General features: G+C 35.4%; 2 protein-coding genes across 2 annotated transcripts in view; both read left to right on the top strand.

The window, feature by feature from the left end:
• The window catches only part of TMEM237 (transmembrane protein 237), a 26,422-nt gene extending 15,146 nt beyond the window's left edge, over positions 1-11,276 (top strand). Inside the window, exons 6-13 of the mRNA XM_055089439.1 lie at positions 2,582-2,702; positions 3,482-3,639; positions 5,500-5,623; positions 5,916-6,107; positions 7,204-7,277; positions 7,952-8,045; positions 8,863-8,984; positions 10,745-11,276. Coding sequence (XP_054945414.1) covers positions 2,582-2,702; positions 3,482-3,639; positions 5,500-5,623; positions 5,916-6,107; positions 7,204-7,277; positions 7,952-8,045; positions 8,863-8,984; positions 10,745-10,812 — 953 coding nt within the window. The 3' untranslated portion in view covers positions 10,813-11,276. The remainder of the gene's footprint in view (positions 1-2,581; positions 2,703-3,481; positions 3,640-5,499; positions 5,624-5,915; positions 6,108-7,203; positions 7,278-7,951; positions 8,046-8,862; positions 8,985-10,744) is intronic.
• Positions 11,277-15,664: 4,388 nt separating this feature from the next.
• Positions 15,665-25,351, top strand: part of LOC102989840 (cation channel sperm-associated targeting subunit tau) — a 75,508-nt gene continuing 65,821 nt past the window's right edge. The window contains exon 1 of the mRNA XM_024124637.2: positions 15,665-15,901. Within this exon, the coding sequence (XP_023980405.1) occupies positions 15,665-15,901 (237 nt within the window). The remainder of the gene's footprint in view (positions 15,902-25,351) is intronic.

Raw genomic sequence — 25,351 nt, 5'->3', positions numbered from 1 at the left:
GTCAACTAATCTATTACAAAGGAGGCAAGGATATACAATGGAGAAAAGACAGTCTCTTCAATAAGTGGTGCTGGGAAAACTGGACAGCTACATGTAAAAGAATGAAATTAGAACACTCCCTAACACCATACACAAAAATAAACTCAAAATGAATTAGAGACCTAAATGTAAGACCAGACACTATAAAACTCTTAGAGGAAAACATAGGAAGAACACTCTTTGACATAAATCACAGCAAGATCTTTTTTGATCCACCTCCTAGAGTAATGGAAATAAAAACAAAATAAACAAATGGGACCTAATGAAACTTAAAAGCTTTTGCATCACAAAGGAAACCATAAACAAGACGAGAAGACAACCTTCAGAATGGGAGAAAATATTTGCAAACGAATCAACGGACAGAGGATTAATCTCCAAAATATATGAACAACTCATGCAGCTCAATATTAAAAGAACAAACAACCCGATCCAAAAATGGGCAGAAGACCTAAATAGACATTTCTCCAAAGAAGACATACAGATGGCCAAGAAGCACATGAAAAGCTGCTCAACATCACTAATTATTAGAGAAATGCAAATCAAAACTACAATGAGGTATCACCTCACACCAGTTAGAATGGGCATCATCAGGAAATCTACAAACAACAAATGCTGGAGAGGGTGTGGAGAAAAGGGAACCCTTTTGCACTGTTGGTGGGAATGTAAATTGGTACAGCCACTATGGAGAACAGTATGGAGGTTCCTTAAAAAACTAAAAATAGAATTACCATATGATCCAGCAATCCCACTACTGGGCATAAACCCTGGGAAAACCATAATTCAAAAAGACACGTGCACTCCAGTGTTCATTGCCGCACTATTTACAATAGCCAGGTCATGGAATCAACCTAAATGCCCATTGACAGACAAATGGATAAAGAAGAAGTGGTATATATATACAATGGAATATTACTCAGCCATAAAAAGAATGAAATTGGGTCATTTGTTGAGATGTCGATGGATCTAGAGACTGTCATTCAGAGTGAAGTAAGTCAGAAAGAGAAAAACAAATATCATATATTAACACATATATGTGGAACTTAGAGAAATGGTACAGATGAACCGGTTTGCAGGGCAGAAATTGAGACACAGATGTAGAGAACAAACATATGGACACCAAGCGGGGAAAGTGGCGGGGTGGTGGTGGTCGTGGTGTGATGACTTGGGCGATTGGGATAGACATGTATACACTGCTGTGTATAAAATTGTTGACTAATAAGAACCTGCTGTATAAAAAAATAAAATTTCAAAAATTCAAAAAAACATGCTACTCTCTTAGTAATTCAGTTAGGGTACAATTTGAAAATCAAGATGGATACCAATATACCTATATAGTTTTATAATTCATGAAAATTCATGAAAAAATATAATTTTTATAATTCACGCAAAATTTTATTTTAATATAATTGTATATAATTATAGTTTTATAATTTATGAAAAAAATGTATTAATAGAAATTACTGTTTTTAGAAAATTCAGGACCCAAGTAAGTTTAGGCCAAAGAGTACTTGTGCCTGCCCTTCTAGAATGTACCTACCCATACAGAGCCAGCTTTCTAAATTTGTGTTTTAAATTTTGTTTGATTTTTGTTTTGTTCAGAACGTCTGTGGTAGGCTCTACTGCTTATATTATATTTCCAGCCCAGGCTGTAAGTGTTTTTTAAAATAGAATTTTCGGGACTTTGAGGGCATTCCATTTCCTGTATTTCCAGATAGGAAGAGTTGCTAGTGGGTTAGAAGCTTCCATTGACTCACTTGAACTTAATACCTTGTGTGCAGAAAAGAGTTAACACAGTAGTCCTGGACAGGCCTACTTTCTAGAGGGCCTCTTGACTGGCATCTGGGAACTTGGCTGGTAAACAATTTTCTACATTGATATAAAGCTTTCTCTATCAGGGTGGCTCACTGTGCATTTGTGCACACAATGTGATTTATGCTAAACATCTGCTTTTCTTCTGGCAGTCTAGAATTTTGGTATGTGCTCGGCAGAGGGTGCCTGTGTGATCACTCCCAATAAAAACCCTGGGCGCTGAGTGTCTGATGAGTTTGCCTGGAAGAGAGAGCGACATATGTGTTGTCACAACTTGTTGCTGGAAGAATTAGCATATCCTGTGTGACTTCATTGATAGAGGACTCTTGGAAACTTGTACCTGTTTTCTTTTGGACTTTGCTCCATGAGCTTTTTCCTTTATGCTGATTCTGCTTAATGTCTTTTCCCTGTAATAGAGTGTAACCATGAGTGTAAATGACTTGTGAGTCCTTTGAGTGAATCACAGAACCTGGAAGTAATCTTGGAGATCTCTGACACACCCTGGGTGTTGGATTACTTAATTTTTTTTTCTATATTGTTTGGTATCACAGTTTCAAACTTTCTCTTGAGTGTTTAGAGGTGTAAAATTTTAAAAATTAAAAGTTTGTAAGATGGTGAAAAAAATTGGGGGCCAATTAAAATTCTTTAAGTTCTTTTGTCTTGCAGAAGTCTTGTACATTACTTTCCTTTTTACATCCTGGTAATTTGAAAACTTAATCTACTTTATTTTCAGAATTGGAGACTGCCTTTACCCAGAAGAAGACTTCTAGTCCATCTTTATTACCAAATGAAAATGGTATCAATGTGGAGCCAGCTGAGGAGCCAGCTATTCAGAAACCTCGAAGGAAGACAAAGTAAGAATTTATTTGTCCTTCTAAATATTTTGCAGAGATACCTTGATGCTTAATTTCAAGCTCCCAAATGGCAGCTTCTAAGTCTTATTAAATACTTGTAGTTGTATATCTCTAGGATAAGTAATAGTACAAAAATATCAGTTAAACCAATCTAAGGATAAATTTGAAAAGAGTAAACCCACTGAGAAAAGTAAAATATTGTATTTAAATAAAAAATTTTAGGAGCTGTCTCTGAAGAAGAGGAACACAAATACAAGATTTTGTATAAGTAATAAAAATATTACATATTAAAGATATTAAAAATTAAAGGTAATATTAATAAAATAGGCTATATTATTTATTTTCTCATGTTAACAGAATTCAGATTATGATTTTTTTAGCAATACATAAAAATGTTTATTTTAACATAGGAAATTGTCAGGTAAAATATAATGGTATTCTTTAAAGAAGTACACTGGAAGTTATATAACTTGTTTGTACTTGGAAGTGACTCTGCAAATAGTGGTCAGTATCTATATAGAATCATGTAATTTTAAATCTGTGAAGAAGCTTACGAATCTAGTTCAGTCACTTCATTTTCCAGATGAGAAAACTGAGGCCCACAGAAATAAAAGTGACTTGCTGTGCATAAGAGTTAATAACTGATCCATTTGACTAAAAACCAAATTTTGTGACTCCCTAGTCCAAGGCTCTTTCCATGAGACTCACAGGTACCTCCTTATTTGGGTCTGTAAAAAGTTAATAATCATCCATTTTTCTTACTTTCTCCCTGATTATAGGAAAACCCAGCCAGCTGAATTACATTATGCCAATGAGCTAGGAGTTGAAGATGAAGACATCATTACTGATGAGCAAAGTAGTCCAGAACAACAGTCTGTATTGACTGCACCCACTGGTATTAGCCAGCCTGTAGGGAAAGTGTTTGTGGAAAAAAGCCGTAAGTAGGTCTTTGTTTTGGAATGTGAGCTCTTTAAGAATTATGCAAGGATATCCTTTGACCTGGGAATTACACTTCTAGAAATCTGAATTAAGGAAATAAGCAAAAATATGGATAAAAATTTGTACATAAAGCTAATCATCACATTGTTATTCATGAGAGCGAAAAACTGGAAAAAACCTAAATGTAAAACAGGAGGGGAATGATTTCAGACAGTTATGGCATATCTATACAATGAAATCTTCTGCACCACTAAAAATAATGTTTAGGGAGAATTTTTCACTTCATGGGAAGATTCTAATGAAAAATAAACATAAATACACACATGTAGTTTGATTTCAGCTATAGAAAATTGCATAGGACAACAAAGACTAGAAGGAAATATGCCAAAATATTAATGCTGGTTGTTTCTGTGTTATGGAATTATGGGTAATTTTAAAAATCTCCCTCTACTCCCACCCATTTCTTTATTCTTTGTTGTACTTTACCAGTTTTCTGCAATTGGTAGTGGTATTGGTGGTGGAGCAGGTAATGAAATGCTACAATTAAAAATAAATAAGAGAAAATACATGATGGTATTACCATATTAAATAAGAAATACAACATTATAGCTACATACTCTTTTGGAAGATAGTTCTGCATTGGTTATAAGACTACATTTGCAGAGTTTAAGAAAAATCTACTGAAAGCATGATCATGACCATATGCTTTTCCCATGGATATGCTTTGAATATTCTGCCTAAAGAACTCATCTAAAACATAAAGATTAGTCCTTAAAATTTGCAACTTAGATTTTACATAAATTGTTTTAGAATTCTGATTCCATAAAAACCCACCTAAGGGATCTTGGCGTCGTTGGCCAGTGAGAAACCTGCGATCCAGAGAGGCTGACTCCCCCAGCGTCTCACAGCTGGTTAGTGCAGAATTGGGACTCGAACCAAGGTTTCATGACTTCTAGTTAAGGGCTTTTACTAGTTTACCATGTGGCCATAATTTACTTCAGTCTATTTTCAAGCAATATCACTCAATCCTCATTTTTATTCTTGCTTCCCTTAGCGCAGAAACTTCCCTAGTAAAGTAACTGACCATAAAAGTTACCACTAGTCTGCTCAGAAGTTGCTTTTTCTTTGGGAAAATTAGGTGTCGTACTTCTGTCTTTCCTCCTCCAAAGTACTTGACAGCCAGGTTTGGCAAGGATAATGGAACCTTTCCTGTTTCCTGAGGTTCATTTGTGGATCAGCAGATAAATGAGAAGGAGAAGCCTCCTCGTCAGCAGTAAAAGCATAAAGCTGTGCTCACAGTATTGCAGTGCTGACACTTGAACTGGTACCTTCCATGGGCATCTTCTTAAGACAAGTGTATGAAACAACCAGTTTCTTTTCTGTCATCACAGAATGCCATGCTACACTAACTGTCATCTTTTCCTAAGAAATTTAAGGTGTTTTTAAATATTGACTTTTATAGTGTTGGGATTTAAACTTTAATACTCGTAAAGTCTCTAAATTAGAGGTTTTCAGACTATGTTATGTTAAGGTTTCCAGACTTTGTTCTGAGTTGCAAGTTCATTATTGTATTTCATTTAATATAACTGATTTCTAAGACTATTACTTTAACATCTATTTTGGGTCGAGAAGAAAGTTCATGGACATTGTTTACTTTTCTTAAAGATAAAAAAATAGTATGTTTTATAAACTGAAAGAAAAGAACCTTCTAAAATAGGGACCAAATCAGGGAGAATTTTTAGATAGGAAAACAGCAAAATTTCAGTCTCAGTGTGAGGGTTCTTAAGTGTAGAATAATAAGAAAGACCACCAGGGTTCCCTCTTGTTAGTTGTTTATAGTTGTGTATTGTGTTCTTAGGGCGATTCCAGGCTGCTGATCGCTCAGAGTTGATAAAGACCACAGAAAATATAGACATGTTGATGGACATGAAGCCTTCCTGGACCACCAGAGATGTTGCACTGTCAGTGAACCGGGCTTTCAGGTGGCTGATTTTGTTGGACTTCTCTTAAAACAAATGTTCCATAATTTTTTTTTAAAAGTGTTGATTGTTCAATACTATTAACAAAATTGACAACTTAAAATGGTGGTGGGTATAGTTTTTAAACATTCAGTTAGAGTTAAATGATCTGCCTATCAGTGTAGTAAAAAGAAAAACTTGTTTTTACTTTTTGTGAAATGTTGAATTTTATTCTTATATGTGAAGAGACTTGAAGAATGTTTTATCTTTTTACTTTTGTCATTCATGTATAATAATGAAACCCTTTTCCATTCAGGATGATTGGTCTCTTTTCTCATGGCGTCTTGGCTGGCTGTGCTGTGTGGAATATTGTTGTGATATATGTTTTAGCAGGAGACGAGCTTTCTAACCTCTCAAACCTTCTGCAACAATACAAGACGTTAGCATATCCATTCCAGAGTCTCCTCTACTTGCTTTTGGCTCTAAGTACAGTTTCAGCTTTTGACAGGTAAGACTCTTGTGACTGCAGATCCCTCTAACTTTTCTTCAGGAGGAAGTGTTGAGCAAAATGTGTCCCTGACTGACTGTGACATTTTCAAAATAGAATTATAGCATATTAATATTGTTTTGACTTTTTAAAAAAGCCATTGTTTCTGGTTTTTTTGGGGGGGTGGGGGATGGGACTACTGTGAGCAAAAATATCCCCCAAAGTCTTAACCCATTCCAGCATCAACTCTTTAAGTCCAAAATTTTATACAAATATAATCAGCTCAGAAAGTCCCAAACATCTTCCAGATGACCTGAATCAGGTATAGACAAGACTCTGGGTATTGTATTAGTTATCTAGGGCTGTTGTAACAAAGTACTACGAACTGGGTGGCTTGAAACAGGAATTTATTTTCTCACAGTTCTGGAATCCAGAAGTCTAAAATCAAGGTGTGGGCAAGGTTGGTTCCATTTTGGAGGGCTCCAAGGAGAGTCTGTTCCTGCCTCTTTCCTAGCTTCTAGAGGTTTCTGGCAGTCCTTGGTGTTCCTTGGCTTGTAGATGCATCACTCCAACCTCTCCTTCTGTTGTCACATGACAGTCTAGTCTTTTCTGTGTGTGTCTTCTCTTCTTATAAGGACACTAGTCATATTGGATTAGGGCCCATTGTAATGGCCTCATCTTAAGTTGACCGCATCTGCAAAGACTCTCTTTCTAAATATGGTCACGTTCACAGGTACCAGGGTTTAGAAGTTCAATATATCTTTTTGGGAACACAATTCAACCCATTAAGAAAAACAACTTATAACCCAATAATATGGGTAATAGAAAGAGGTATAATAGAATCTAATGAAATTTGCCAATCAAGTTTAATTTGTTTCTTCTTAACTCTAAAGGAATGATGACTAAAATAGTCTTCTAGTTAAATGTTTTATGTTGCCTTTGTAAATAAGATATTCTTTCATGTGTGTTAAGTATAAACTGTAGCTACTTAAAGCTTAGTAATAGACAACACATGTGGTAGCATTAAAATAGAGAAGGAAGAAACTATTGTCCAGAGAGTACAGTTTTGTAAGAAGTTTACAACTGCGCTGTGACAAGAGGCTTTTGTATTTTCTAGGATTGACTTTGCTAAAACATCAGTAGCAATCCGAAATTTTCTTGCCCTGGATCCAACAGCTTTAGCATCCTTCTGTGAGTAAATAGTTTAATTTGATAACTATGTAACTTTGAACCAGAAAGAGTATAATTTTATTTTAAAAAGGACTTTATATTATTGCTACTTATAAACATTACATATAGATATTTATTCAGCGGATTTTGTAATTAAAAAAACATTGTAGGCATAATTTTGATAGAATTATTTTTTAATAGAGGTTATCTAAATAACTTTTAAAAGTTTGTTATTCTATATTGCTTAATATTTAACTTTTGTGTTACCTACTTGACATTAAACAGATTGAGCTGATAGGGCATTTTAGTAACAAATAATATTTTATATCTTTTTGATAATTTTGAATAAATTTTGTTCTAATTATGAGAATATTAATAAAACGAATTTTAGGACCTTGAGTAAGTCATTTAATTTCTTAAAAGATCTTCTAGGTTCTTGTCAGCCTAATGATGAAATAGTGAGCATCAAAAGACCCTTCTCTACCTATATTCTTGAAAAATAATGTAAGACTATCCAGCCTATTGAAATTGACCAAGTGAAATTTTTTTGCATCATCATTCCCCAAAGTACAGATTATTTTTGACCTTAAAGTAATCTATAAGTTAAAAATAATTAATTTTTAATTAATTTTATTAATTAATTAAAAATAATTGTTAAAAATACATTATTAGTAATTCATTTGTCTTTTTCTCAGTGTACTTTACTGCTCTTATATTATCTCTGAGTCAACAAATGACAAGTGACAGAATCCACCTTTACACACCTTCTTCTGTTAATGGTAGCCTCTGGTAAGAATTCACAGTAGCATTAGTAATTGTTGATCGTAATAACAGCAACGATGGGAGTAATGGTGCTGTTCTTATCCTTTCACTCTTTTACTTGTTTTCATCTATAAATAATATTGAGGGCCCTGTTTTTTTTTCCCAAAATTATGGCAAAAAAAACCCCTATTCCATTGGTTAATGGGTAACTATTGTTTACTCCTGCATTTCTAATGAAATGTTTTGTAAAAAAATCTGGTTTAAATCTCTGAAGTTATGGTTTTAAAATAAATCATTACATGGTGAACTGGGGGAGCCCTCACCCCCAGTCAGGGAGCCTGATACTGCAGAGTAGTGATGGGAGTGGGTACCTGGGATAGAGTCAGGAAACCAAGCAGGCCAGAAAGAGAGCGGACTAGGGAGAGTCTGCTTCCGCCGATCAGCGGCCAACCGTCAGAGTGACAGGATGGCTGAGATCTCACCTCACAAAACTTAGAGGGGCAGTCTTGTTTGAAGAGAGTGGCTAGAGGCTTGAGGTTAAGAGAGAAAGGAATGATTGAAGAGTAGCACTAACAGTAGTTGGAAGGGAAACTTAGAAAAATTCTTTGGCAACAGTAAATTTCCATTTACATCTGTGTACAAAGCAAATCTGTTTAGAATTCAATAACATTTGAACCTTTGTTCTCATGATATATATGGTGTTATTTTATAGGGAAGTTATAGTTTATGCTTGTTATTCCTCTGGGTGAGGACTGCTCATTTTTTTTAAAGTTTATAAAATAGATATATCTGGATATATGGACCAAAATGAAGACATTTCTAATGAGTATTTCTGTACCTTTAGGGCAGAAGGAGTTGAGGAACAGGTTCTCCAGCCATGGATTGTGGTGAATCTGGTGGTGGCCCTTCTGGTTGGATTATCTTGGATTTTTTTGTCTTATAGGCCAGGCATGGATCTTAGTGAAGGTATATATTAAAGAAAAAATAGTATATCATAAAATCTTCCATGTTGACTTTGTAAATCTTCTTTTAATGGATACAGCTTACAACATTTCAGTAACAAAGATATATTTAACGTAAAATAACACAAGAAGAGTAATAATAAAGTGGTGAAACAATGCCACGAGAAGCAGGGAGGAGTGTATAGGAGAGCTGTAGTCTTGAAGTATCAAATACTTAATGAGGGGCTTCTGCTGTCCTTTCTCATATTTTGGAGGCATTTCTTCTCTTGAAACGCTTCAGGTATTTTATAGGAAGTGTTTGCTCTTCATTTCTCCTAGTCTTTTTCTGATCAAAGTATCTCTTAATGTGAAATAAATCATGTTTCATCTATTAGCCTCTGTTAGACACATATTCAAGTGAGTTTATTCTTACCTCCTCCTCTACTTGCCACAAAATCTGAACCCCTCATTGTCTAATGAAGTGTTTAGTAATTCTACCTTTAGTGTGCCCAGGGTGAAGTGAGATTTGCTAATCTCTAGTCCTCAGACCCCTCTTGGAACACCTGAAGAAGAGTCACATTAGCAAACTGCTAGTCTTTTCAGCACTACTTTGGGAACTGCTTAGTATTTGTATTATAAGTTGTATTTCCTGGCAGTTGTTCCACAATTTCATCCTTGAATCTCTTTGATATTTTCTGGACTTTGGTTATTATTTTATTCGTGATTTGTTAAACATCCTGAGCATTTAACTGCAGTTTGACCAACTGATTATAGCCTATGTCTCAGAAGTCTTGGAACTGAGAATCTTTTCAACATTTCCATTTGTAAAAACCAAGACAAAAAATGTAATCTTCTTGTGTATTTTCATTCATAAATGTACCTTTGCTCATGTTGTTCACTAATTATTCCTTTTGATATATTTAAAGTATTAAAAAAATCTTAGGCTTTAAGTATTTTGCTGTTTTTCTTTCACTCAGTATAGTTTTTAGTCATTCAAAGATTTTTTCATCTAATGCTTACATCAGGCGACTTTATTTTATCAATTCCTAAGGTTTTCTTTTTTTGTGTTTCCTGGTATTTTAATAAATTATGTGTCTATGCTAAGTAATAGTTTGAATGTAGAAATGTCAGCTAATAACATTCTGCACTGTGGCTGGGATTAAAGCTGCATGCAGCTGGCTTGTGTACTATTCAGTCTAAATCACAAAGTGTGTGTGTTACTTATTAAATATTTCCAGAATCCTGCTTTTAGGGTCATGTGAGGCAAATAACATTTCCATGTGGATAAAAAAAGGAAATATAAAATGAGGATGATAATACTCGCTTAAAGGGTTGTTATGGTGATTAAATAGGGTAACATATTTAAGATATCCTGGCACACACCTCATCTTAGTTCCAGGTCCTCCACTGCATCTGTGTCCTACATTTTAGGTTATCATGATCCCTATAGAATTAGACCTCTTAGATGTCTAATGATCCTGGATTCTCTAAGTGACTTAAATTTCCTGGTAAGAGTTATTATATTGTCTCTATTATGTATGTTTTATTTTTCAAGGGTTTATAATACATTCAAAACTTGTATATCTCAAAATGCAAAACGTGTACATTTGTCATTAGTTCACCTTTTAAATCAGATTTCACTATCAAGAATTCTTACTTGTACTTGAGGGCTTTCTATTATCATATAATATGTCAGTATTTAAAGACTGTTTATAACTAAGCTATAAAACTCTTTGAGATACTGGGAAATCATTTTGAGTGTGATTTGTTCATTTTCTCTCCCAGAGTTGATGTTCTCCTCTGATGTGGAAGAATATCCTGATAAAGATAAAGGAATCAAAGCCTCTTCATAGTGCCAACTCACCTTCAGAGTAATTACCTAGTATTTAGAATTTTTCCCATTCTTGTTTTTAAATGTATTTTTATAAGATATTTACAGATGTATTTGGAATTGATTTTTCGATTATATAATGCTGAAGAATTTCTCAGGATTATGGAAAATGTTAAAATTGTATCTGTGATTTATACCCAAACATTAATTTCTATAGCATTATTGTCTTTATGACAAAGGAGATGCTGAGGTAGAAACCAGCAGGTGAAAGTGTTTATTTCCTGTTTTCTCAAATTAGTTGCATTTATAATCATTATCTTTAAAAGTACTGTATACAGTGCTTTTAAAAAAGCCATAACTTTAGTGTTACAAAATATATATCAGGTTTAAACATAACTTTAGGGAATAGGGAAGAAGGGGGGAAAAAGTACCTTCATTATTTATTTTTCATGTCTCCTTACTGAATAAATTGAAATATGAAATTTGTTTTTTTTGAAACTGGTTCAGTGGTTGTGTATCATGTAATAAGTCTAATGTAATGTAATTTAGCTTGAAAGATGCTTTATTTCATGGCTAATAAAAAGGAAATGTAACTTTTATTTGAAAAGTTTTATAATCATAAAAGTTTATTTTTCTTGAAGACCTGTACCAGTAGTTCCCGTATCTGGTTGCACATCAGAATCATTTAGGGAGCTTTAAAGAAACGTATATTGCAGAAGAGAAGCCAAGTGGGCCAAGAGCTCAGGAGAATAAAGGAGAGGGCTGCGAGCCTATTGACACTCACTTGACCTCTGTAGACCCTTTCCCCTGCTTCTTTTTTACATGACAAGAAGTGTGAGTAGAAATTCACCATACCTAATCTCAAGCTCTTTGTCAGAGAGATCTTTGGCTGTCAGGGAAATCCCACTCTTCAGGTGGGTCCTGCACTCAAAGAGGTCTCTTCAGAGCTGTATCCAGTGATGCCTCAACTGGTATGAGACCTAGAGCTCAAGATATCAAGGCTCACTGTGGGAAAAGGTGTCTCAGAGGCTCTTGAGCACCTCAGTAAAACTGGGCCTGCCCTGATTAGCAAGCCACTGAATGCCGTGGAGCAGAAGAGGAGTGACAAATTGATGATGGAATTGGATGGCTCTGAGCACAGGTCTAAATTTGGTACACACACCATACTAGGACTATCTTGCTGTTTGTTAAGGCCAAAGCTGCTGAAAAGGGAATTCCCCTTCTGTCACAGAATTGTGAATCCACTGGCAATCCTGAAGTCATCCTGCCTGTTCCAGCTTTCACTGTGATCAGCAATGGTTTTCATGCTGGCATCAAGCTGGCAGTACAGGAGTTCGTGATCCTCCCTGTCAGCAAACTTCAGGGAAGCCACACTTATTAGCGCTGAAGCTTACCACACCTGAACAATGTCGTCAAGGAGAAACATGAAAGAACCAATGTGGGGGATTTTGGTGAGCTGAATATTGTCCCCCAAAGATGTCCATGTCCCAGTCCGTGGAATCTGGTGGAGCTGTACAAATTTTTCATCAAGGAAAACACAGTGGTATCTATCAAAAAACTTTTGGCCACGATGATTGAGAAACTTGGAGGAAGTTCATTGCTAACGTATGTCTCCATGATTGGCTCAAAATCATAATTTTTCTCACCTTTCTCCATACATCACATGTTGGGTAGAGCGGTATACTTAGTAGAGTTCTTGAGGTGTCAAAAAGCAAGATCCTCAGTGGGGTTTTTGTCATTGTTTTTTGGGTGCAAAATATTCAGTAATTAATACCTGCCTCTCCCCACTCCCTGCAAGCAGAACAAAACATATATAGGCTTCTATGCTCCATTACCAGAGATTCAGATTCATTGGGTCTGAGATGGTACCTGGAACACTGTCTTTTAGAAAAAGATATGCCAAGTGGTTGTGATATAGCCAGTAGACTAGCCAGCATTTGGGATCTCTGGCCTACATGTACCATTTGTAATTTATTATGAAACGAAGCTTGGATTGCAATGGATGACTTGATTTGATCTTGATCAAATTGCCAGGTTTGTGAGAGGACAAAAAAATGAAAGAAAATGAATAAAACATGGTACCTGCCTTTTAGTGACTCATAATCTAGTCAAAAGACAGAGATAGGCATAGGAGTTGAAGAATCCAGGGAAGTATTTCAGGTAAGGGGTATGTGCAGGTCCTTTATAGGATGGATAGGATTTCTACTGGTGGAAGTGGGGACAAAGAAAAGGCTACACATGTGAGTGAGCTCTGAGGGATTTTTATTTGGAAACTATCAAATGTAAAATTGTTGAAAGACTAATGTAATAGCAACTGTAATCTATATCAACTTAGATTATTGTTAAATTTTTGCCTCATTTGCTTTCTTTCTTTATACATCCTTTTTTCTTGCTAAATCTTTTGAAAGTAAGTTGCTAACATCATGTCACTTCACCCAAATATTTAAGCATGCATCCTCCAAAAAGAACATTTTTCTGCATAGCACAATATCATTAAAACAGTTGGAAAAACAATAATTTCAGTCCTTTCTCAAATTTTCCCAGTTGTCTCTTAAGATCTAGTCAAGGTTTACGCATTTCAGTTTGTTATCTAAATTTAAACTGGTCTCCTTATCTTTTCTCCCCCATGATATTTTTTAATTGAAAAATTTACTGAGATAAATGTAGATTCATGCAAACTTAAATAATACAGAGTAATCCTTTGTATACTTGGCCAGTGCCTCCAAATACCATTTTACAAAATTCATAGTATAATGTCACAACCAACATATTGACACTGACATGATCTACCAATCTTGTTCAGATATCCCTAGTTTTACGTATCCCTAGTTTTACTTGTACACACTTGTGTTTGTCTGTATATATTAAGTTCTACACAATTTTATCAATTGTGTAGGGTTCATTTATATACCACCACAGCCCAGGTACTGAACAAGTCCAAAAACCATAAGACTCTCTCATGCTGCCCTTTTATAAACACAACCTCCTTCCCACATCCCCTCCCTGCACCCCTAACTCTAAGCCCTGGCAATCACTAATGTCTTCTATTTCTAAAATTTTGTAATTTCAGTAATGTTATAAGTTGAATCGTACAGTATATAATCTTTTGGGATTAGCTTCTTTCTGCTCAGCACATTCCCTGGAGAGTAACCCACGTTGTATGGCCATAGTTCATTCCTTTTTATTGCAAAGCCATGATCCAAGGTATGTATTGAAGTTTAACCACTTACCTTTTGAAGGACATCTGAGCTGATTCCACTCTGACTATTATGAACAAAGCTGCTATGAACATTTGTGTATAGCTTTTTGAGTGAATGTGAGTTTTCATTTCTCTGGGATAGACATCCTGGAGTGCAATTGCTGGGTTGTATGGTAGTTCTATGTTTAGTTTTTTTAAGAAATTACCAGACTCTTTTCAGAGAGGCCATACCATTCTACATTCCCCCATGATATTGTGTGTGTGTGTGTGTGTGTGTGTGTATGAAGAATCTAAACCAGTTTTTAAAAATAGTCCCACCTACATTTTTATTTGTTTGATTTTTTTTTTTTTTTACCCGTAAAAGTATCATTCAGTTTGTTTCTCTACCTCCTGAATTTCCTGTAGACTGGAGGTTAGGGCTAGAGGTTTGATTAGAGTTAGGTTAGATTTTTGTTGTTGCATCACATGAACCCTAAGGAAGTCAGAGTGTGCTGGTGGACAGCAAGTCTCTTTGAACAGTGATTAAACACGACACTCTTTGAACAGTGATTAAACACGACACAGCACAGACTCAAAATGACAGCAAACATGTATCAAGGGCGTTGGGGTATTGTGCCATGAACCCTGAAGAGCGAAAGGTAAGGATCAGTTTCCTGCCCCCAAAGAACTCTATCTTTTGAAATTAACTAATTCTAATAGTGTGAGCCCACTAATAGGGATATGCCAAGTAGCAGCTTGGAGACAGCAATTAATTCTGCTTTGGGGGTATGTGTATGGGGTTATAAAACTTAAGGCTGAACTCTGAGGTGGCCTTTGAATAAAAGAAAAATAGATTCCATATAGAATAGCCATAAGTAATGATCCTGAGGTGGTAAAGGGCATTTTGGAGTCCCTGGTTTTCCATATTATGGAATTAAAATTTTGTGGCCAATAAAGAAACTCTGAAAGTTTGTGATTTTGTATGCTTTAAAAGGTAAGCTGTATTAACACTGGGGCAGTGGAAAGAGTGGATGACAGCAGGCCAGGAGACCCAGGAGTAAACCATTCCAGTCATCTGTGTGTGAGATGTCCTAGATGAGGTGCCATAAAGAGAAAGAGTAGGGTTCAAATATTTAGGGTTAGAATTCGAAACTGTGTCTGAAGTTTTAAGCTTTTGTGGATATGACATTGCTACATTAAGTACGTTTGGAACATATTAGAGGTCTGAGAGGGAAGATGAATATTAACGTGTTGTGTTATGAGTCTATGGGACAGTCGAGTAAAGATGTCCACGTAGACTGTTGGAAATATAACATCTAGAGCTCAGGGGATAGTGTAAGGAGGTGTAGGGAGAAGAGGGCTTATGATGGGTTAAGGGGCAGGCAAGAAACGAACCAAGTTCAATCCCCATGCTGAGGAGGCTTGTTGTCCATAAGCTTGCTCTGACTTCCTTCAAAGGGAGAATTAAATGGCCTGAGCAAGGGCTTGCCGCTGACCCTGCAGGTTCGCTTAACTAGCACGCCCCCAAAGCCAGGCTGGAGCAGAAGCCTGGCCGGAACTTGTGGGTCACGCGGGGGGCCGGGGGGTTGCTGCGTGCACAGGAAGAGCGCGGGAAAAGCGGGGAGAGGGCTGCGCCTGCGCAGTAGCAGGCCGTCGGTCGGTTAGTGCGCAGGCCTGCCCAGCTGCGGATGGAGGGATGGAGCCGCCCCGAGACATGGGCAAGGTTTCCAACACAGCAGATAACCTTAACGGGCAGGTCCATTCCCTGTACACAGCCCCGATACTTCAGAGGATTCCCCGTACCAACTTGGAAAACACACATGGTAGAGGGTCGGAGTTCTCTTCTGCAGCCCGTAACATCCAGGAGCAGGACAAGACCTTGAATCGGCCCAAAGACGAGACCAAGGAGGGTCCTGGGCACCGGCTGCTGAATGTAAGTGGGGGGCCTGGTGGAGGAGTTTGTCCCCTGCCTGACCACCTAGAGGGTTGGGAAGGACCAAGGGGTCAATGCGTGCTGATGGGAGGGAGGGAAACATGCGCTCGTTTTGGAGAGTGGTAACACCTGAGGAAAAGTTTACTTGTGGGACCCTGACAGTTATTTAATGTCAGAGCCCCGTTTTATTAATTGTTAAGTGAAGACAGTAATTACTACCTACCTTAGAGGGTTGTCTGAAAAACTAAAGGAGGTAATGATATAAAGGACTTAATACAGTCCAAAGTAAAGAGTTAATAAATGTTAGCTGCTGTCATCATCATCATTATCATCATTGGGAATTCATTTGTAATGGTTAAAGGGCTAAACTCCAGAAACCTTAGTTACCTCTGTTTTCAATTCCTGAGGTTCTTACAGAAAAACCTGTAGGAGCAAAACTGTATCATGTCTGCAAAGTGAATTATTGGCGTCCTGTTCTTAATTAGGTAAATTTGTATTTGAAGTGTGTGAAACTCTTGAGTTTAATTACCATTTAGTGGTACTGCCAGAGCATAGAGGAAATGGAAAAGGGGAATCAAGTTGAAACTCACTTTTTCAAAGTTTGTTAGAGTATTATTAGGAAATTTTACATTCTCTATTGGTCTTAAGTTATTAAAAAACAGTACAGTATTTATCAGGAAACAAATGGTACACAAGAAGGTGATGTCCTTTTCTGTATATTTAAGGAGTTGAACTACTTGGTGTCTAAAGTACCGTCTTAATTCTAAAAACTTAGAATCTTGACTCACTTTATGATAAATTGAGAGCATATTAAGGTTTAGCTTCAGGATAATACAAGAAAAAATTGCAAAGTTTGTGTTAAGAGAGATATGTTTGGAAATCTAGGCCATAGGAGGTGTTTGTTGTATGTCCTCTTAAGGAATTTGGACTTTTATTCTGTAGAATGGTGGTTTCCAATTTTTTTGAGTATGAGGGTACCTTTTTGTTGTTAAAAAAAAAGAAATCTCTCCACAATAAAGTAGCTGGCTCTTTACTATCTACTGACTGGGAAAATCTATAATGATAAAAAAGCTACCGTGTGGCAGTGTTGTTAATGGAATTTACTAATAGATAAAACAGCATCTACATACATTCTAAAAAGAGTAGTGCACATATATGCAAGGTACATTATTTACCCAAGTTTGGTTTCCCAAATTATTTGACCATAGAATATTTTAACATTTTGGTAGAACAGCAAAAAGAATTTAGGAAATGAAATGTGCACTTGGATTTAGTTATAATGATCTCATAAATGAATTCTTTTCAGATACAGGTCCAGAGGAATGAGTTTACGTGGCATAGATGTTTATTATACAGTAAACTTAGAGTAATATGATAACTATATGCTATTTAAATTATTATAACAACTACTATAAGATACATGATGTAGATCGTTGAACATGGAATGGATGACCCTCTTCAATTTAGTAAATGCTGTCTATGCATCAGTACACCACAGATGGAACTTTATACATTTGGCAAAATGTCGTCTTTTCTATGACTTCTTGGCGTGTGTGTGTGTGTGTGTGTGTGTGTGTGTGTGTGTATGGCACATGATTTCTTGAAAGTGGATTATCATAGGGTAATAAGAACAGCTATATAAATATGTCTAGTATTTTCTGTACAAAATGTTTAGTAATTTCTGTACAAGTTTTTAAAAACTTGGAAACAAATACATCTCTCACAGATGTCTCACATCTCTCAGTATATTTGGAAAACGGTAATTTGCAGATAGTGCTTAGAACACATTTGATTTCAAGCGTATTCAAAGTGGAGAACCACTGCTACAGGTGATAGGAAATGTTGGTTGGTTTGAGGAAAAAACTAGGCATTGATGTGAGGATTAAACACTGAGGGTGTAGGCTGCAGAAAGAGGCAAGTGGAGCTAGAAGAGTTTATGAACTGGGTGAAAGAGAAAGGAGGTCTCAATGAGATTTTTAAAAGGTTATTAAATGTAAATTACTGAGAGAACTGGAAGGATTAACTAGAGATAGTGCTCAGATCGAGGGATATTTTAGTTGATGACTTTAGTAAAAATGTGGATAATCTATCCCTCACCTTGACATCAGTTCTTTGAATGGCCTTAATTCCTTTCAGCAGCTTACTGCAAGTCTACATCTTGGACCTTGCCTTCACTCTGAGAGTTTCGCCTCCCAGATCCTGAAATCTGTTATGCTATTTCCCAACCTCTCATTATTTACTTTGAAATATGTGTCAAGCTTTGTGCTAGACACTGAGGATACAACGGTGAGCAAGACAGGCAAAGCACCTTCCCTTGGAAGCTAACATTTGAATTGGAGAGACACTTACAGATTAGGCTGTTGTTCTAAGGAAATAAAAGGGCACATTGTGGGGGGACAGATAGGACTTTGGATAGGCAGTCAGAGAAGGCCTCTGAGGAGGTGGCTTTTAAGTGAAAACCTGAAAATGAGAAGAAGCTAGCCATTTAAAGAGTGGGGAGATGGAGGCGGAGAGCATAAGAAGCAATAAACAAGTGTGAAGTTTCTATAGCTTGGACTGTTCACAGAGCATAGTGAATGAGAGGGAGAGTAGCATGAAATGAGGCCATAACATATCTTTTTGTATGTTTAAAGTCCCTTTTAAAATCTTTTTTTTTTTGGTGAATTGCCCATTTGAGTCATTTCCTATCATTTTTCTTTTCCCCCTCCGTTTTTCAAAAGTTCTTTATTGGGAATATTAGATCTGCATCTGTGATATGTGTTACAAATATTTTCTCACAATTCAACAGTTGTCTTTTGACTTTTATGGTACTTTTTGCTATGCAAAAGATTCTTAATTTTATGAGGTCAAGTTTATAATCTTTTATTGCATCTGAATTTTGTCTCTTAGTTAAAAACTATTTACATATGCCCAGGTCATGAAGGAATTTACCTATTTTGCCTTCTAGTACTTGCATATCATTTTTACATTTAGATCCCTGATTTGTTTGGACTGTGTGGTATGAGGTCTGGATTTAATTTTTTTTCTTTTCCCAAATAGATGTCCCAACACCATTTGTTTAAAAAAAAAGCCATCTTTGCCCTAGTGTTTTGAGATGCCACATGTATACATAAGCTACCACATGTATTTGGTTTTTTCTGGACTTCCTATTCTATTCCATTGCTGTTTATCAGTTCATGTACCAAGACCATACTACTTTTTTAAGCAAAGATATTTCCTTTATTGCAAGAATCTTTAACATGCTAAATGCCTTATGAATATTGAAGAAGGGAATATGGAATACAGCATTTCCCAAAGTCAGTCATTTTTAGTAGGCATTTCAAGTATTTCATGAATACACCTTGGGAAAACTACTGAAGACCATACTATTTTATTTTAAAGACTTACAGTATGTTTTAATGTCTGGTAAGACTGGTTCCCCACCCCTCCCCCACCCTTGTAGTTTGCTTTTCCAACGATTTCCTGACTATTCTCACTTTTAATAAAAACACTTTATTATTAACTTGTTTATCTCAACAAAGAAGCTTGTTTTTTAAAAAATAAAGATTGCATTAAATTGATGTTAGGTAGAACTGACATCTTTATGATGTTGACCTGTCCTATCCAAGAACAAGAGATGTCTTTTCATTATTCAAGTGTACTTTTGTGACTTTCAGAAGTGTTTTAAAGTTTTCCTCTTAAGAGTTTTGCACACTTGTTGTTAAGATTGTTCCTAAAGTGGGGCTTTTTCTATTTTATATCCTCTAATTATTTATGTATATTAAGGCTGTTGATTTCTGTATGTTGAGTTCATGTCCTGCTTCTTTGTTTAATTTTTTTAAACATTTGAGTTAGTATTGTTATTAATTCTCTAGGCTTTTAGATACACTATCAGATCATCTTCAAATAGAGATAGTTTTACTTCTTTTTTTTTTCCAATTCTCTTGCCTTTAGTTGATTTCTCCTACCGAACTGCTTTGACTAATGCCACCAGTAACATGTTGAGTAGTAGTGGAGACAGTAGGCAACCTTGCCTTGTTCCTGATCTTTGTAAATGCCTCCAATGTTTCCCCACCAAATGAAATAGTAGCTTCTAGACTGGCTTAATTCCTATTTTCTTGAGTGTTTTAACAGGTAAGGGTGTTGAATTTTGTCAGAGGTCATTTAAACATGTATGGAGATAATTGCATAATTTTTCTCCTTACATATGTTGATGTGGTGTTTTATATTAATACATTTCCTAATATTGAACCAACTTACATTCCTAGAATTAATCCCACTTAGTTATTGCATATTATTTTCTTTGTGGTGCTGGATATTCTGTTTTTATTATTTTATTTAGTATCTTTGTATCAATATTTATGTTATATTCATCTATAATTTTCTTTATAGGTTTAGGTGTCAGTGCTATACTTCATAAAAAAATAAGAAAATTTTCTTTAGTGGTGCCATGGGATACCTAGTTTTTGAAGTTGGTAGAATTCCCTGTGAAACCACCTGGGCCTGGAACTTTTTTGTGGTGATAGCTCATTGCTAGCTTTCTTCTGTTTCTTTTATGGAAAGTGGTCTGTTTGAACTGTTTACCACTAACAGGATCAATTTTGTTAAATTGTATTTCCTTAGGAAATTATACATTTCATTTAGGTTTTAAAATATATTTGCAGGTCTGCAAATAGTCTTTTATGGTTTTTCAAAAGTCTTGTCATTTCTTATTTGCATTTTATCCCCATATACTGATTAAGTTAGCTAGTGGTTTGTATATTTTGTAGGCTCTGTAGATCAGTTTGGGAATTGATTTCTTAACAGTATTGAATCTTTCTAGCTAAGAACGTGGAATGTTTTCCATTTATTTAGATCTTTAATTTCACTCAGGAAAATTTTATAGTTTTCAGTGTACTAGTCACATATCTTCTTTTAAATTTACTCCTAATGTAATTGTTTTCTTAATTTCATTTCCAGGTTGTTCATTGCTATTATATGGAAATGCAATTGATTTTTATATTTTGTCCTTGTATCCTGAGACCTTGCTGAACTCGTTTATTAGTTCTAGTGGTTCCTTTCTTCTTCTTTTTTTTTAGTGGATTTCTTAGGAATTTCTATATACAGAATTTGTCACCTGCAAATAAAGACAGTTTTACTTCTTTCTTTCAAATCTGGATACTTTTTATTTCTTTTTCTTATCTGACTGCACTGGATAGAAACTTTAGTACAAGGTTGATTAAAAGTAGTGAGAGTGAACACTCTTGCCTTACTGATCTTAAGGGGAAAACATTCAGCCTTTCACCATTGAGTATGATGTTGAAGAATTTCCCATCTATTCCTAGTCTGTTCAGAGTTTTTTATTAAGAATACATTTTGGATTTTGTCAAATACATTTTCTGCATCTTGAAATGATCATGTGATTTTTGTCCTTTACTGGACACATTTATTAATGTGGCTTATTACATTAATTGTATTACATTGATTTTCAGATGGAAAAATCCCACTTTGTCATAGTATATGGAGCTTTTTAGTATGTTGTTGGGTTTAGTTTACTAATATTTTTGTGGCAGATTTTTGCCTCTGTATTCATAAGGGATAATGATTTGTTGTTTTCTCATCTTGTTATGTCTGTCTGGCTTTGGTATTAATGTAATACTGACATCATAGAATAACTTGGGAAGTGTTCTTTCCTCTTCTTTTAATTTTTTTCCCCTGAGTTTGTGAAGGACTGTTATTATTTCTTAAGTATTCGATAGAATTCACCAGTGAAACAATCTGGGCCTAAGTTTTTTTGTTTTTGTTTTGTTTTGCTTGGTAGGAAGAAGTTTAATTACTAACTAAATTTCTTTTGTTGTTATAGGTCTTTCTTCTTGATTCAGTTTTGGTAATATGTGTAAGAATTTTTCCATTTAATCTAAATTGTCTAATTTGTTAGCATAAAACTGTTTATAGCTGTCAGTAGTTATCTTATACGGCAATAAACTTTGCAGATGCAGTAAAGTTTAGGATTTTGTGATGGGGAGATTATCTTGGATTATCTGATGGGCTCTACGTGTAATCACAAATGTCCTTATAAGAGAGAGGTTGAGGGAGATTTGGACACACTCAGAAGAGAAGGCAATGTGATCACAAAGGTAGAGATTGGAGTGATGTGACCACAAGCCAAGGAACGCTAGCCAGTCACCAAAAGCTGGAAGAGGCAAGAATGGATTTTTCCTTAGAGCCTCTAGAGGAATTATTGCCCTGCTGACTTCTGATTTTGGCCCAGGGGGACTGATATTAGACTTCTGGCCCTCACAACTGTGAAAGAATAAATTTTTGTTGTTTAAGCCACCAAGTTTGTGGTGATTTGTTATAGCAGCTACAGGAATTAATACAATGGTATTTCTTTATAATCCTTTTAAGTTTTGTAAGGTCAGTGGTGATGTACCCCTTTCATTTTTGATTTTGGTAATTTGTAACCTCTATCTTTTTCTCTTCATCAGTCTAGCTAAAAGATTTGACAATTTTGAAGATCTTTTCAAGAACCTACCTTTAGTTTCATTGATTCTCTTTTTTTTTTTATAATCTTAGTGATTTCTGTTCTAATCTTTATTTTCTTCCTCTTGCTCATTTTGGGTTGAGCTTGCTCTTATTTTTTCTAAGTACAGATGTTTAATGCTATCAATTTTCTGTTAAGCACTGCTTTAGCTGCACTCCATGAATTTTATGTTGTGTTTTCATTTTTATTCAGCTCGTAATACTTTCTGATTTCTATTGTTTTTCTTCTTTAACCCATGGCTTATTTACAAATGTGTTTTTAATTTCCAAGATTTGTGTATTTTTCAAATTTCCTTGTGCTATTTATATATTTATAATCTATATATTATAACTTATGTTATAAGTTTATAATTTATATATTTATAATTTATTTTGTTGAAGTAGGAGAACATTCTCTTTATGAATGTTTTTGAATTTTCAATTCTGCAAAATTCATTGAAACTGTTTTTATGGTCTAGCGTATGATACATCTTGCAGAATATCCTATGTGCATTTAAAAATATTTATTTTGTGTTTTTTTGTTCAATATTTTGTCTCTGAGATGCATTCATGTATGTACGTGTAGTTATTATTTTCCTTACTCTATAATATTCCATTGTGTGAACATATCACATTATATTTAACCATTCTATTTTTTTTAACATCTTTATCGGAGTATAGTTGCTTTACAATGGTGTGTTAGTTTCTGCTTTACAACAAAGTGAATCAGTTATACATATACATATGTCCCCATATCTCTTCCCTCTTGTGTCTCCCTCCCTCCTACCCTCCTTATCCCACCCCTCTAGGTGGTCACAAAGCACCGAGCTGATCTCCCTGTGCTATGCGTCTGCTTCCCACTAGCTATCTGTTTTTTTTTTAATTCAAACAGAAAGTTACAAAAATTGTAATCATCCTCATCAGTTCACTCAGTCCCATGTAATTAATTTTTTTTCATCTTGATCTTTTATTAGCACTTTTATGAATTCATCAGTTTTCCATTAGAGTTCTGAAAATGCTTATTCATTCAGTTCAGCAGTATAGTCAGTTACCAGAAACCTGTACTTGTCAGAGTCTTTTCGATGAATTCCTTGAAGATGAAACCCTTTTATAGGAACATTTTTGCAAAAGCATGAGAGTACACCCAGAACTGTCTGTAAATGACAAAAGACTTAAAAATGACCATGGTTGAAGATTTGATGAAAGTTCATAATAATGCAGTTGACAAGGAAATTTAGTTATTTCTGAGATATATTATTATTTTAAAAAAATAACTAGAATTATGACTTATAACATTATACCAGAACATATAAGATTTTTAGGAATTTCATGTAATGTCTGAAACATTTATATTAACATATTTCCATACAAATAACCCAAAGAAAGTTTAGTATTAGTTTTTTTAAATTTAATTTTATTTCTTTTTTTATACAGCAGGTTCTTATTAGTCATCAATTTTATACACATCAGTGTATACATGTCAGTCCCAATCGCCCAATTCATCACACCACCATCCCCACACCCCTGCAGCTTTCCCCCCTTGGTGTCCATACATTTGTTCTCTACATCTGTGTCTCAACTTCTGCCCTGCAAACCGGTTCATCTGTACCATTTTTCTAGGTTCCACATACATGCATTAATATACGACATTTGTTTTTCTCTTTCTGACATACTTCAGTGTATGACAGTCTCTAGATCCATCCACGTCTCAACAAATGACCCAATTTTGTTCTTTTTATGGCCAAGTAATAGTCCATTGTATATATGTACTACATCTTCTTTATCCATTTCTCTGTCGATGGGCATTTCGGTTGCTTCCATGACCTGGCTATTGTAAATAGTGCTGCAATGAACATTGGGGTGCAGGTGTCTTTTTGAATTATGGTTTTCTCTGGGTATATGTCCAGTAGTGAGATTGCTGGATCATACGGTAATTCTATTTTTAGTTTTGTAAGGAACCTCTATACTGGTCTCCATAGTAGCTGTAGCAATTTACTTTCCCACCAAAAGTGCAAGTGGGTTCCCTTTTCTCCACACCCTCTCCAGCATTTGTTGTTTGTAGATTTTCTGATGATGCCCATTCTAACTGGTGTGAGGTGATACCTCATTGTAGTTTTGATTTGCATTTCTCTAATAATTAGTGATGTTGAGCAGCTTTTCATGTGCTTCTTGGCCATCTGTATGTCTTCTTTAGAGAAATGTCTATTTAGGTCTTCTGCCCATTTTTGGATTGGGTTGTTTGTTTTTTTTAATATTGAGCTGCATGAGTTGTTTATATATTTTGGAGATTAATCCTCTGTCCATTGATTCATTTGCAAATATTTTCTCCCATACTGAGGATTGTCTTTTCATCTTCTTTGTAGTTTCCTTTGCTGTGCAAAAGCTTTTGAGTTTCATTAGCTCCCATTTGTTTATTTTTGTTTTTATTTCCATGACCATTTTTGCATCTATGTTCATCAGTGATATTGGCCTGTACTTTTCTTTTTTGTGACATCTTTGTCTGGTTTTGGTATTAGGGTGATGGTAGCCTCATACAAAGAGTTGGGGAGTGTTCCTTCCTCTGCAATTATTGGGAAGAGTTTGAGAAGGATGAGTGTTAGCTCTTCTCTAAATGTTTGATAGAATTCACCTGTGAAGCCATCTGTACCTGGACTTTTTTTTGTTGGAAAATTTTTAATCACAGTTTCAATTTCATTACTTGTGATTGGTCTGTTCATATTTTCTATTTCTTCCTGGTTCAGTCTTGGAAGGTTATACCTTTCTAAGAATTTGTCCATTTCTTCCTGGTTGTCCATTTTACTGGCATAGAGTTGCTTGTAGTAGTCTCTTAGGATGCTTTGTATTTCTGCGGTGTCTGTTGTAACTTCTCCTTTTTCATTTCTCATTTTATTCATTTGAGTCCTCTTCCTTTTTTTTTGATGAGTCTAGCTAATGGTTTATCAATTTTGTTTATCTTCTCAAAGAACCAGC

The sequence above is a fragment of the Physeter macrocephalus genome, chromosome 2 (assembly GCF_002837175.3).
Source record: "Physeter macrocephalus isolate SW-GA chromosome 2, ASM283717v5, whole genome shotgun sequence".
NCBI classification, from domain to species: domain Eukaryota; kingdom Metazoa; phylum Chordata; class Mammalia; order Artiodactyla; family Physeteridae; genus Physeter; species Physeter macrocephalus.
The sequence above is the reverse complement of the archived record's forward strand: the minus strand, read 5'-3'. Positions and strand labels throughout refer to the sequence as shown.